Source organism: Ostrinia furnacalis, unplaced genomic scaffold (assembly GCF_004193835.3).
Source record: "Ostrinia furnacalis isolate ACB-3 unplaced genomic scaffold, ASM419383v2 OfSCF0780, whole genome shotgun sequence".
NCBI classification, from domain to species: Eukaryota; Metazoa; Arthropoda; class Insecta; order Lepidoptera; family Crambidae; genus Ostrinia; species Ostrinia furnacalis.
This window is the reverse complement of record NW_021131019.1, coordinates 1,216,628-1,231,906: the sequence shown is the minus strand read 5'-3', so window position 1 is coordinate 1,231,906 and position 15,279 is coordinate 1,216,628. Positions and strand designations below refer to the sequence as shown.

The window sequence follows — 15,279 nt, the reverse complement described above, 5'->3', positions numbered from 1 at the left end:
AAAATAAAAGATTACCCAAGGGTTCTAAAGGGTTTCACATTACTGTTCCAGCTAAACAAGGAGTGGTTTTCCTGGTAATTTTGGGCAAGCAAAATTAGGTCTTACTGTAATAAACATAAGCGAATCTAGCTGGCACGATTGCAATACTAGGTTATCGCGATGCTTTACATATCTGATGCGTACAGACAGACAGTATAATCGATCACCGACAGCTGCCCACCCACAAAACTAGGTTCTGCCGGCTTCCCGACTGAGGCGTATCTGAAGTTTATATCTATAAAGCAAGGCCTAGAATCTAGGCTTTAGATTAAACGCTATTATACTTTTTTCAGATACTTATAATGTCAGGTATGAAGTTACAGCTTATTAAAAATGAAAAAGTCTGTGAGTGTGTCATAAAACAATATTCAATTATGTAGAAATGACACTTGTGTTTATGATGCAAAACAAAACAAACAAAAATGCACCATACGTCACCAACGTGTTACAGCACAAATTCACAAAATCAAATTAACACTATCCCCTAGTCTCAACACGCTTTTATTAAACAATACAATACCTAACAAAATGCCGGCGAATACTCGTAACATTTCGCGTGTCAGGCGGCCAGGTGCGCGGATCAGAATTTGTCTCGTCAGCAAACGTAACAGCGGCCATTATTACACTTGCGTAAAGTTCCCTCTTAGACCAGGGGCTAGTGTCCATACAAAAAATTTGAATGATAACAATTTATTGCTATTTTAATAAAAGCTTTCCGACCAACTGAATTACTCGAGTTTAGGTTACTCATAGTTTTAAAGGAATGTTCCATAAAAAAAGAAAAAAATACTTTTAACCCTCCGTGTACCAGGTCACTAAAAGTTACGTCCCGTACCAGGTGGGGTATGACATACCCCAATATACAAAGTGATAAAATTTTCATTGAACATTTTTTTAGGTGGATTTTAATATTTAATATTGATTATTTACGTATGCTTATTAGGTCTATGAAAAACTCTGAGCTGAAAATATGTATTATAACATTTTTATCATAAAAAAACAAAAACACACAATTTCCGTTGTTCTTGTAATTTAGGAATCAGTTTCTTATGTATAATTTTTAATTAGTGCCTTTAATTATGACAACCGTTTTTATTTAACAAAGTACAAGATATTTACTTATAATTTAAAAGTAAATTAAAAACTGGAAGGGTATAAATTTATTTTGATCATCGGTTTTCAATTTACCACAATTCTGAAGAAAGAAAATGAGTAGGCTCAATGCATAAAATGGGAGCGTAACAATTTTATTTATTTATAAAATATGTTATTCCTTTTCAGTAGCCCATAAATTGTATCACCAAGTATAAATTGTAGCCCATAAGTGTATGTTCACATTCATCTTCGGATCTCAGTACTAAACTTCCAGATCCGCACTAAAAGTCATCTCATTTGACTAAAAGTGCTTGAAAATTTCAGATACCGTAAAAATCACGAAAAATATTATTTGTTTTGAATTTTTATTCAATTAACAAAGCTAAAAATATACAAATTACACCAAAACTGTTAGATTATTTTTGAAACTTTTTAACAACGTCCCGTACCAGGTGGGGTGTGTGATACCCACACGCACATTAAAGGCATGTAACTCAGATGGTAGTCACCGTTGGACTGATTTTGCAACGCTGATCGAAGCAGCAGCGCCATAATTCCAGCTACTGAGAATTTCAAATTCAGCTCTTGCAATTTTTTAAAATTATGGCGATTTTTAAAGGACTGGGGTGTGTCACACCCCACCTCGTACAGCGAGGGTTAAATGAAATCTTGTCACAAGTTATCGTTTTTAGTGTCGTAAAAACGATAACTTGTAACAAGATTTCATTTAAAAGTAGGTCAATCTAATTATAAAACAAAAATGTGTCAAGGATATAGCAATTACACGTTATTTGTACTGTTACAAGTACGATACATTATCAAGAAAAGTTGTTATGTTATCATTAATTTTTCATTAAGTTCTTAACAAATAGGTAATTAGGGCGCTTCAGTAGAAAATACTTTCCAACTTTACACGTGCTGTTAATACATGCGTAGTTATTCCATAAGGTCGTATTTTGTAACCAAACCGGACCATGTCCCTAGGCGCTACCTTGAGTTGAACATCCTGATATATCGCCGATGTGAAGCACGAAAGAAAACAGTTTTTCATTGATTCAGTGGCACATCTGGCGACGAAACGCCTCGGGCTTTCCATTTTGATGACCTGACTTGACATTTTTATTGCATGCCATATTTTCTATGGCCTCCGAGACGTTTCGACGTGAAATATTATGAAACTCGAAAGAGAGGACACGACTGATATTATGATATTACCGACGCGATATATTGAAGAACTTTCCTGTCAGTGCGACAGTCGGTAGAGCTTTGTTGTTGGGCCTTTGATATTCCGTACGCAGTTATTCAACTAACTTCACTGGTAGGTACGTATTTAGAACTGGCAATCTAGTTGTTGGATTTGTTTTGTTTATCAGAATCAAATTGAATATGAAATTATTAATTACTTAAAAAAACAAACGTAGGTTCTAATATCGCTTAACTATTTACTTTCGTTGTAGAGGTTAAATGAAGTTTTATGATTTTAACCATTAAGTAACTTACGTTAAAAATTACTTTTAATTAAGGAACGTAGGTATTTGATTGATCGTACACCAAGATCAAAACTCAGATTTTATCATATTAAAACTTATTTTTAACTCCGCCACGTTGAAACAAGATCGTTATCGAAATGTAATTTGAATTGGGAGGAAGTGGCATTAAGTTACCATAAATTTAATTTTGTTCATAATTAAACGAACAGCATAAACAAGGAATAACTAATTTAAAGTTGTTCGATCAAAGAAACTTGGTGAAACGTCGAACAATGCCTAGCGCTTACACAAAACACAATTTCACATGATTGATTAAAACTGAAATAAAAACACAGCTTAGAAAGTTGGCGTTCGAGGCTTTGGCTATCATTGTCATCATCATCATCATCATCATAAGTCTCTTAGTTATTGATCACTGCAGGTCATGGCCTTCCCCTATAGAACATTTGCAATCCCGCAGCTTTCTGCGACCGGCATTAGGTAGACAATAAATTATTATTTTTTATGCAGCACAAGGCAGGTATTTGACTGCATTTGTATACTAATATTATGGTTTTTCATTATTACTTAATACCTACCGCTCTGTAGAACCATGCGTACCTATTGCGTAATACAAGAGTACCTATAAAACAAACTCACGTTTACATACTTAGATTATTCCTAATTGTAACCTATACAATATGCATGTTTCTATTTTCATTAACTGCTGCATTTTAAGTTTAGTTCATTCAAGCAACAAAGTCAATATGGCGCTAAATCAAAATACTTAATCCTGATTCAGTGCAAGAGCAAAATAATTTTTAATACTTACTCTATAGACGCTCTATCTATGGTATTATTTAGATCATTAGGTACCTCAGTCGTTCTAGGTAATTTACGCTAGAATTGAACCTTGTCCTAAGTAGATACGGTGAGTTGACCCTGATTAGGTAGGTAATAACTTAATATCTACCTGTGGGTGATGTAGGTTATTGGTACATTTAATTCTGGAGACACTTTGACGTGATCCGCTTGGTTATCTAGGTATTTGGACAGAACCCCTACTAGGTGGACCGACGATCTAGTGAAAGTCGCTGGAAGAACCTGGATGCAGGCAGCGCAGGACCGTTCGTTAGGGAATTCCTTGGGGACCTTTGTCCAGCAGTGGACGTCATTTGGCTGAAACGAACGAACGATCAAGGTATTTAGTGGTGTAGCAGTAAAGAAGAGACATTTTACCATCTAAAATATCTTTCACATATCCAAATACCACCTGTTTAAACACTAGACACCTACTTCATTTAATGTAGCCTAGTGCTTAGAAGATGAGCACAAGAAACTGTAGTAAAATATAAATTATCTGCATTGCTAACTTGAATTATTTATGACATAAGAAAAGGTTCCTAAAAATGATATTTTTTGTAAATATTCATCAGACAATAATAGTAAAAATATTATGACATTTCTACTATTCAAGACACCCATATTTTTCCCAGATATGAAAAATACTCACGCACAAAACAAAATTCGCGTGACTCTATGACTATTGCACTACTCATATATTGCCACAATCACCAAGGAATCGAGTAAAACATAATATTTTTTTCTGGAGCAACTCGGTTTGGAGGATAAACAGAGTGATAAATATTCATGAGGGAAGTAAGCCTTCTTGTAGGCCTTGGAGCCTGATGGATGGGGTCCTCTGTGTAGGCTGTCGTAGGGCACCTAAAATTTGATGTACTGAAATGATTGCGTGAACAATGGAGCGTGACGTTTGACGTACAACCTACGCTGAAATTATGTGTTCTCAGAATTTCAGCACGTGGCGTGAAATACTGAAGAGGGTCGTGTAAGTAGTAAGTACTTCAGCTGAACGTTTGTAATAAACCGGTTTTAGGTTTTAGGGACTTGTAACAAAACAACTGAAGAGCTTAGATTACTGATCGTGATGGTGAGTTTAAATAAAAACAAAGCCTTTCTTTTGATTTTTTTTTTGATGAACGATTTTAAAAGCCTATTTAAGAAGATCCAAAAACACCCACAATCTAAGCAAAGTAAATAATTTTAAAATATTCACATCTGAAAATACATTTTTCAATGAATAAACTCGACTAATGTAAATTAACTTTAAACTGTTTTTTTTTGTTTCTGTAACTACAGACAACAGAATTATTATTATCAAGGTAAACACTATGCCACCTTATGCAGTTATTACAATTTTCTATTAAAACTTGAAGCTTATTCGCTTGTCATAGAGTTCAACCTTCATCAAACACAGTTCACTGTACACTGTACATTCGTCCTTTTCATTCCGATTCCCGCTACCGGCAGACGAGTCTCCGCTTCGAGGTGCGGAACCCGAACGAGAAAAAGTGTGAATAATATCAATGCCCGGGATTTCCTCTGAAATTCCGGGATACCGCGCGTGTGACGGTTACGCCTATATCTAGACGTCCCCCGGGGCACTCGCGTTACTCGCCTGCTAACCCTATGCGATTACAGACTGAATAAGCAGCTATGTTTAGATATTTATAAAGTTCTAGATAAAAATATAACGGCGCTATTTTAGCCAGCCGCAGACAACAGACTTTTAACTAAAATAGTAATACACGGTCTTAACGCGTTTATTAATGAGTTACATTATGTACTCACGGCTTGACGTTTCTTATAGACAAAGACTTTTTGTCTGCCGTTAATTAGGTCGGGCTGTTAATCAGTACGAATGTGCGCACATTACACCGATTTGGTATCGGCCGATTCTTCAAATAAATTAGAATCGGGTAGAACTATCGGCCAACTGAAAGTCTGTAGTCTGCCTAGTCTTAGTACTAAATTAAATACGACCAAGGTATTCTATAATTCCTGAAAATGACATCGCAATTGAACGAAATATTGCTTTGTTCTGTCTACGACGAAATCTTGATAATTAGAGGTTCCAAGTCTGGAAAACAAGTCAAATGTCGATGAGCTGTCTTTCTCCTTCGCATTGGATTGTAAATAAATGAGAGAGACAGAGATAGAGTTCGTATTTTAAAAAAGATTTTGGGGGAGAATGAGTACCTAAAACATAGAATTTAGAATTAACCTAATAACCAGCAATGTAAGGTTTAATTTGTATCGAAGATCTTGTAAAAAGTCTACAGGCAGGTTTAAAGTAAAAATAATAGCACACTTGATTGCTCAGTTTGTAGCTGAAATGTAAGGCAAACTGAAATATCATTGAGATAACGATGATACGAATAAAACTGACTCAAAATTATAATGTTGGTATTGTTCAATGACAATAAATTATGTCAATCCAGCTAACGCTACAAATCACACTACAGAGCTCGCGGAGGTACCAACAGAAATACCCGATTAAAGGATCGTTTGGGATACAATGACTCCACGGGGCTACACGTGTCAGCGTGGGTCGCAATTAATTATTCATATTCAACTTAAAAATCTATTAAACCAAGAGCCTAAAAAGATGTGACCATAGCAAAGAAACTTTGCTAACAGAAAACCATTATCATTTCCCAGATCTTACAGTTACGAAAGCTATCAAACAAGGCTTAAGAGAACGCTGCAAATCTTCAATATCAATTCCTGCCTTTCCATTTGAGATTTGTTCCCCACAAAACAAGTAACTATCGGCTATCAGCGCTCGAAGCGGCCGTCCACGCAGCGGGCGCTCAGTGGGAGGCGACATCCATAAGTTGGAATCTAGTCATAAATCTTGAGGCACCGCGATGGATCTCAAGACTCAAGACACCCTCGCCCCATCATTTATACTTTATTATTGGAGGCTTATGTACTTGCACACCCCTTTCTAATAGCCTCGCGTTTTCTTTTCGGAAAATGTCGATGTGGCAACGCAAGCGCCGTGCGACTCAATTTGTCGCTGAGATTGAATCATTATTTTACCATCACGGTTACTACTCGCACTGGCTTATTGATATCCTTTGCCGCTGACAAAGGATTATTCTTTGAGCGAATTATGTTTTGGTAAAATACTGGGTAATGCTGTTAACGGATTAAGTGGCGTTTTATTCAAAATGAAAATTTTACGTGGAATAAAAACGGTAATTATTTGGAGCGTTTGTGTATTTTTAGGTTGACTGCCAAAAACGAAAGATTGACGTTAGGCTTTTTGTCTGTCTAGACGTTCTTGACTTTAAAACTAATTATTTTTACCTAGTCTAGCCTAATTAAATTGGTTCTTTAAGTAACAACAGTCTTCTTAATACATCAATAACATTATATACAATTTTTTATAACTTAAACAAAACTAATTAAAGTTGGATTTGGCTTTCTATTGAGGGCGAAGAACACAAACGTTGTATCAGCCGTTAATTAAGTAAGTTAATTAAACGTTTTAACGTTACCCGTTATATTACGAAGTCGGCAGAGTAATGAGTACAAATTAGTGAGTCGGTTGACCCTGCGTAATGCGTGGCGTTGTATTTTGCATTAATTTGCACACCGTCCCTGGTCCATGGACAAATTGATACCATAGACTCCACATGATAATCTTGATAAAGTTTGTTAAATATATACTATAACTATAGTATAGCAGCTATCCAAATAAATGATACAGTGTTTATCGTGGTGTACAGTATTGTGTACCTAAGGCCTCAGCCTCGAGTTTAGCGGGCAGCGGGGCGGGAGCGGCGGCGGCGCGGGAGCGAGGTGGGCAACGCAGACCCGTTCTCGAAACAAGCGGGCAACTCGCGCGGCGCTTTAGCGGCGGAATGTTGTGTTCGGGTTTGTGTTGTCGAGATATTTGTTTTTATTCGCAAACGAAATGTTTGAACAACGGCGACAATTTTATTTCGATTCAAATTTATTCCTAACGCTCGCGCTCGATTTATTGTGGGCAAAATAGGAGTGCGCTGCCCGCTCGTTTCCCGCTCAAGCGCCGCTGCCCGCTCGTTGCCCGCTCCCGCCCCGCTGCCGCACCGCTGTTTTCGAGAACCGGTCTATTTGATTTTACGCATAAGATCCTGCCGCTCCCGCCCCGCCGCCGCTCCCGCCCCGCTGCCCGCTAAGTTCGAGGCTGAGGCCTAAGCCTCAGCGGGCGGGAGCGGGCAACGAGCGGGCAGCGGCGAGGGAGCGGGCAACGAGCGGGCAGCGCACTCCTTCTTTTGCCCACAATAAATCGAGCGTAAGGAATAAATTTGAATCGAAATAAAATTGTCGCCGTTGTTCAGACATTTCGTTCGCGAATAAAAACAAATATCTCGACGACACAACCCCGAACACAACACTTCGCCGCTAAAGCGCCGCGCGAGCTATATGCTAAGTATATTTTTAATATAATAGGATATAATATACATAATATACCAAAACTAAATCCTGCCAAAAAAGTAGCCCTAAGTGCAATAATTTAGATGAAAATACATATAAGTATAATGAATAATAAGTATTAAATAAGTATAATAATAATGTATTTATTATTAGATTAAAAATAAATTTGATAATTAATAATCATAGAACAATTAATGCAATAAATCTAAAAATCTTCCTCTCTCCTAAAATGCAGTGCCCGACAGGGTTCATAATTGTATCTTACCTTACCAATAACACCTTTTGTAAACATTATGGAAGCAATAAACTATTGAGTATTGAGTATTGAGCTGCCCGCTGGTTTCGAGAACGGGTCTGCGCTGCCCGCCCCGCTCCCGCGCCGCCGCCGCCGCCGCCCCGCTGCCCGCTAAGTTCGAGGCTGAGGCCTAAAGGTCAATTTATTAGAAGATCTACTGATTACCAAAACAAAATTGATTATTAAAGTTGACAAAACAATTACACCGTAGCTAATCACGTATTCTGAAAAGCAATTTCGATTAATCAAACTTTGAGAGTACATTGTCCTACTTTAACAAAATCGAATTATCGGTTATTCTGATTAATTATCGGTTATTCTGATTTGCAAAACTTATCAGTACGTACGTATCAACTAGTATCTTCTTACTTTATGTTTTCTATTTATTAGTTTGGCACGTTCTGTTTGTCGCACTCAGACAGCTCAACGATATTGTAGTTATTCTAAATAAATAAATTGTGACAGACAAGGAGTCTTGAATCGATTTACGATTTCTTCGGTAGGATTCCGAATTTCCTAAATGCGGCGTCTGTTATGAAAGGTGGTGTATTCTGCCGTTGCCCTATCCGAGGCAAATTGCCGAATTTGGTTGACATCGGAATTGTAATGCTCAGTCCTAAGCGCATTCGTGCAGAACGTTATTTACTATGTTATTGAAGTATATAATTATACAGCAGAATGCTGCACCATGTTGTTCAAAAGCAAACACAAATTCAATTCAAGTGCTGTATTCATCGAAATATCAATTTCGACAAGGTGGTCTTCAGGGAACGATATCCATTATCCACGTTTGAATTTTCGTTAAAAATCATAATCCACGAAACAATAAAATACCCGTTACAAAACTTATTTGGAGCCAATCGCAGCAATTTCAGTTCGGCGAATTATTAACAGAAAGAAAACAACTGTGAGAAATGGCTGAACCTAAATCCCTCTGGGCGCTCCCAGCGCACCTATGTTATATTCATATTCCATTTCAACTCGTGAAAAATACCGCAGAAAATATCTGAAACTGTCATATTTGAAGGAATTCGATTTGCGCGTTTCCATCATCTGAGTGCGTCTTGTTAACACAGGCTAACGGCTTCGAACAATACTCTGTGCGAGGCACGGATAAACTTTGGGACAGTATGAGATCAGCTGTACGATAACAAATAGAGATGAAACGGATAGTAGTTTGGCCGGATACCGGATACCGGATATCCGGCCAGCTGCTAGGCCGGATAGCCGGATATCCGGCGGCCGGATAGTTGGCCCATTGTCTCGTTGCATGTCGTGACGAGTTTAGCGCCGCACAGGTGCTTCGAACGCGATCATTGGGTCTATTAGTAGACTAGACTAGTCACACTTTTCGAAAATCGAATCAGTCCGAATAGAATGTCGGATTTTGCCACTTGTCTAGGGGGCAGATAAATTCGGGCGATTTCGGTTGCCTTCGTCAGTGTGTGATTCGTTTACTTGCTGCGTAATCTGACCGAACTGCATCATCATGACATCAGACCATCAGTGAAAATTGATCGCCTATTTTATTTGGCAATATTTTACTTAACATATGTGATAGCGCTACTATTAAATTGTTCCAGAAGATGACATCATAATTCATTTATTCCAAGTTGTTGTGTTAATGTTGATTCTCAATTTATTTAATTACACTTTTAACATGCTACAAGTGCATTCTATGTTTTTTTAAAGCTTCCTAATGTGTGTTTAATTATTGATTTATTTAATCATAGTTTAAAATTAAATATTATTAAAATTATTTCTTTACTCGAATCGCTATTTTGATAACGCAAGGGAAACGGAAGTAAGTACAAGGTGCACTATTCAATAATTATAAAATTACAAATCAATTATTTCATTGTTTTAAATATACTCAGTGATATTATAAAATAATTTCATTGTATAATTGTGTTACTTTAGTATTTTTATTCGTAAGTAATTTGATTTTATTTCAAAGTGATTTCATAATGTTTTAAAAAGTTGCAAATGTATTAATTAAATATAAAAAGTAGATTTAATATTAAGTTAAAATATTTTAACAATGTTTTAAAATAATTATTCATTTGTATGCAGTGTGATTGTTATCAATTTATTAATTTTAAAAATGGTGCTTTGGCTCGGATGTTACGTCACTTGATTGCGTCAGTCGGAGTAGTAGTGGGTGGCGCAGATCGGTGTGACGGGGCATTCAGTGTTAAACCACCGTTGAGTGAACAACTCAAATAAAGTGGTGTTATATTACGTCTGAGTTTTAATCATCACCAATTCACAATGGATGCTTCAACATATGTGGTGGCCAAAACAGTGAGGTCTAAAAGAAAAAATTAGATTCCTTACATCAAGGTGTATCTAAATCACCCCCATGTGTATAATACGATTTGGCTTAGTTTAGGAGATAGAGTTAATTTTGTGATATTTTAAAATTCTATGACCTATAGTCTTTTTCACGTAAGATGATCCGTATGGCCCGACGTATTAGCAAGCTGAAGTGGCAATGGGCAGGGCACATAGTACGCAGAACTGACGGCCGATGGGGCAGAAAGGTTCTGGAATGGAGGCCGCGTACCGGAAAACGCAGCGTGGGACGTCCACCTACAAGGTGGACCGACGACATCGTAAAGGTAGCAGGGAAGCGCTGGACGCAGGCCGCTACCAATCGATCAACATGGAAAGCATTGGGGGAGGCCTATGTTCAGCAGTGGACGTCCTGTGGCTGAAATGATGATGATGATGATGATGATCCGTATGACACTTCAAGGTTATCCATATTACGCATACTACATATGCAGAATATTTTTGAAAAAATATTTGTATTTTATTAGCAATATAATAAAAAAAATTAACTACTTGTCTTGAAATATATACTAAAATTGAGTCGATTGGTTAATATTTTAATTATACGATGTAAAAATATTTTTTATTTAATGTACGCAATGTGTGAAACGGAATAGATGTAGTGCTGGGGTATTTTGTTGTATAACAAAATTGATTATTTCCGCGGTTCATTAATCGATTGCAGTGAATACTTAGATTTATTAAAAACATCACAAAAATCAACTATATTTTTCGATTGTTGACTTTAAAAACGCATTGAAAATAATTTAATAGTTTTAATTTAAAGAAATAGAACCAGTACTTTTTAGGAATCATTTTTTTGAACACGAAGTCCATGGAATTTGAATATAATCAATAAAAATTGTTACAAAAATATTTGTAATGTAAAAAAACATGTTTTTTGTTAAATGACACCTATACAAAATATTTCTCTAAAAGTAGGTTTTAATAACTCTTAGAAAAAAATCGATAATTAAATCGCTTTGGTTTAGTGACATCTCTATAACTTTCAAACTCGAAACGCCATACGAATCATCTTACGTGAAAAAGACTATAGTAGGGTTTAAAATTTTTTATCTTTATTTTGGGTTGATTTTTCTCAGATTTCTTTTTTTTTACAGATTCGTTATTAATTGAAGATATTTGAAAAAATAATCACCTTCCTATCTTTCATGCAAGATACAAAAGTTTTGCTAGAAACATTAAAATTATGCTTTTAGCAGAACACTGTCAAACTTTCAACTTAAAAGTTTAAGTAAAAAAAATTACTTCCATAGGTCCAAAACCATTTCAAAAACTGCGCCGTTTCCTGAACATTCATAATAATACAAAAAACATGTACTTAATGGGCCACTATTTCCTGTAATCGCACCACTAAAGTAGTAAGTCGGAGATTCCGTTACATGTTTTTGACTTTCTTAGAGTGAATTAATATTGGGAATCCTATTATTTCGGAATAATATTTTTTTTACTTAAACTTTTAAGTAAAAATTTGTAAGTGTTCTGCTAAAAGCATAATTTTAATGTTTCTAGCAAAACTTTTGTATCTTGTATCAAAGATAGGAAGGTGATTATTTTTTTCAAATATCTGCAATTAATATCGAATCTCTCAAAAAAAAAGAAATCTGAGAATAATCAACCCAAAAATAAGTTTTAAAGCCTACGAGGCCATAGAATTTTAAAATATCACAAAATTAAATTATCTCCTAAACTAGTACTAGGGGGTGATTTAGATACACCTTGATGTAAGGAATCTAAATTTTTCTTTTAGGCCTCACTGTTTTGGCCACCGTGTATATTTACTATTTATGTATTCGTCATTAGAGTGAATAGCCCAGAAAAAGAACTGAATTAGTTTTTTTTAAAGGCCTTAATATTATGGCTTTTTGTAACTTTTTGGAATTTAAATAAAAACCGTCATTATTATAAGCCATTTTATTGATGTTTACCTCTAAGATTAAAGTATTTCATTTCATTAATAGGAAATTGTTGTAGTTTTTTAATATCCGGTATCCGGCCGGATAGTGAGTTACTATCCGGTATCCGGCCGGATAGTAAATTTAGGCCGGATATCCGGCCTACCGGATAGTTGCCGGATATCCGTTTCATCTCTAATAACAAACTCTATAACCATAATATTAGGTCGCAGATTTATTCGGTCTAACATCACCGAAGTGACTACGGGTGAATAATCATGCATGTAAATGGCATGCCTCCGGAACCGACATTACGCAGTTTGCCCTCGATTCGAGAGGAGTCAGGATGAATGGATTAGTAGAATCCGGAATTGATAATGTGTTTTATAATCCATATTTCGCGGCTTATCTTTGCACAGATTGGGACGGTCACAGCTGTTACTGAGAACAACAATGTAACTTTTGTAACAGTCAATTCTAATTGTAATTCTGTGATCTTTGCTAAGTTTTGCTAGACTTTGATCGCTTGTTAGTGTAAGCGTGTAAGAAAGTTAAAAAACGTAAACACTTTTTCTCCTTTCTCTTTTTTTCGAAATTAGTCTGGGCCCAAGCAATAATTTTTCAAGCTTATTACCTAAAATAAAGAGTTAGTACTTATAGCAAAATTCCGAAAAAAAAAACGGTAATTATTCCGGGTAAAACCGCTGGTAGTAGCTAATAGTCAATTTGTAGTTTACGTAAATTTAAAAATATTCTAGATACATTTTATCGTCTGTAGTTTTTTCGATAACATCTGTCCGATAAAACATCGTAAACAAACAGTCTAATCAAACAAGGACCTTGAATTAACGGAGAATTGAATCGAAGTGCATAATAAGTAGTATGTTTTGACGCGCTTAGCTCAGTCGCGCTAACGCCACCTGCTACGATGGACTTCCTCAACAAAGTGGTTGTGATCACGGGCGCAAGTTCCGGAATTGGGGCAGCCACCGCTGAATTGTTCTCTAAACAATCCGCAAGTTTAGTCCTCGTTGGCAGGAACGAAACTTCCTTGAAAGACGTCGCTGATAAATGCGAAACTGCTAAAGGTATCAAACCTCTTATTGTTAAAGCTGAGATGAGCAACGATAACGACGTGAAAAACATAGTTACAAAAACAATTGAAACGTTCGGAAGAATCGATGTCCTCGTCAATAATGCAGGGTTCGGAACCAAAGCTGGAATTCGTGATGGCATCGATGTGTACGACAGAATCATGGCAACAAATATGCGGGCGGTTTACCTCCTGACCAGTCTGGCTACGCCTCACCTTGTCAAAAGCAAAGGAAACGTCGTCAACGTTTCGAGTGTCGCCTCATTCCGAGTAATCAAGGACTTAGATTTCCTACCCTATTGTATCTCCAAGGCTGCCTTAGATCAATTCACTAAATGTGTCGCTGTGGAGCTAGCTAAGGATGGCGTTCGGGTGAATTCTGTGAATCCAGGCGCTACGAGAACCGCTTTTGTGCAAGCAGCTGGCTATACCAAGGAACAGTCAGATGAAATGTACAAAATAAGAAACAAAACGATGCCTTTAGGCAAAGTGGTCGAAAGTGTTGAAGTGGCAGATCTCATCATGTTTTTGGCAAGCGATCGTGCTCGGAGTATTACTGGTGCTACTCATGTCATTGATAACGGTGAAATTTTAGTTTAATGTGAAAAAAATAAGCTAGTTTGTAAATGAAAGTGTAAATTCTCTTTCCCCTTTCTGTGCTTATTTGTGCTCAATTGATGTGGTAGTAAAGTTCTACGAGGAAAATCTGCCTTCCATATTTTTCTGGTAACAAGATTGTAGCCTTCGAAATAAATAAACCGGACTGCGTGAGCAATAGACATTGTACTACAAGAATAAGAACGTACGAGTTCAAAGGCTATAGGGGCTAACATAAATAGGTCAGAGAGCTTAGCTAATATAGACCGTGTTCTTCGAGCCATTAGTCTTCATTTTGCATGCAGTGGATCTGATAGTGTGAGGCGCAAAGCAAAAGTTATGGTAAAGGCAAATGAAGACTGTATTTCTCTGGGAAAAGAGTTTTCTATAAAATTGTATGAATAAATTAAAATTGCTTATTGTTTTCATAACAACACAGTGTTTTGTATTTTGGCAAGAAAAGAGGTTTTTTTTTGTGAGGAAATTAATTATTTAGCTTATAACAAATTATTAACGATTATCTTGTTCTATCAATAGATTTCTAATTAAATTATAAAAACTTTAGTAGGTACTATCTTGAAACAATACCTTCCTTTATCTATTAAATAGTACATTGGTTTCATTATAACGGCAATTTAATTCAAATTATCAATGATCATCACTGATAAATAGATGGCGTAACCTTTATTTAATTGCAATATGAAACTGTATTTATTTACTTCTTTCACGATGAAAATAAATTAAACCCTTATATTCGTGAATAAGTACATTTATTAATAGGTAGTACGTATTATGTAACGATGTTACCTTAGCTTTAGCGTAGAAAAAACTTTATCATAGGCTTTAGTTTGATTAAAATTATTTATTTTTGTTGTTAGTTTATATAGTTTGTCATTGATCTTCGCTAATGGACCAAATTTTCCCTTTATATATAAATAAGATTCAACGCAAAATAAATTGTTTACGTTACGTCATCTACGTTTTAACTGATGAAGGTCGAGGTCAGTCTTTAAATCGATGACGACGTGACAATCGATAAACAATTTCCGTGCAATATTTTTTTAGTTAATTGACAATTAATTGATAATTACAAGAAACAAGGCAGCGCCGTTGAAAAAATATACTTTCAATTGCAAAAAGTACAATGATTTT

General features: G+C 36.1%; 1 protein-coding gene across 1 annotated transcript; it reads left to right on the top strand.

Moving 5' to 3' along the window:
* The first annotated feature begins 13,338 nt into the window (after positions 1-13,338).
* LOC114350112 (uncharacterized oxidoreductase YxbG) lies at positions 13,339-14,563 on the top strand. Its single transcript, XM_028300771.1, has one exon. The coding sequence runs from the start codon at positions 13,366-13,368 to the stop codon at positions 14,128-14,130; it is 765 nt and encodes a 254-aa protein (XP_028156572.1). The 5' UTR covers positions 13,339-13,365; the 3' UTR covers positions 14,131-14,563.
* Positions 14,564-15,279: the final 716 nt, after the last annotated feature.

Excerpts from the sequence above, each read along its gene's own strand:
- LOC114350112 (XM_028300771.1), top strand. The coding sequence starts at position 13,366 with ATGGACTTCCTCAACAAAGTGGTTGTGATCACGGGCGCAAGTTCCGGA.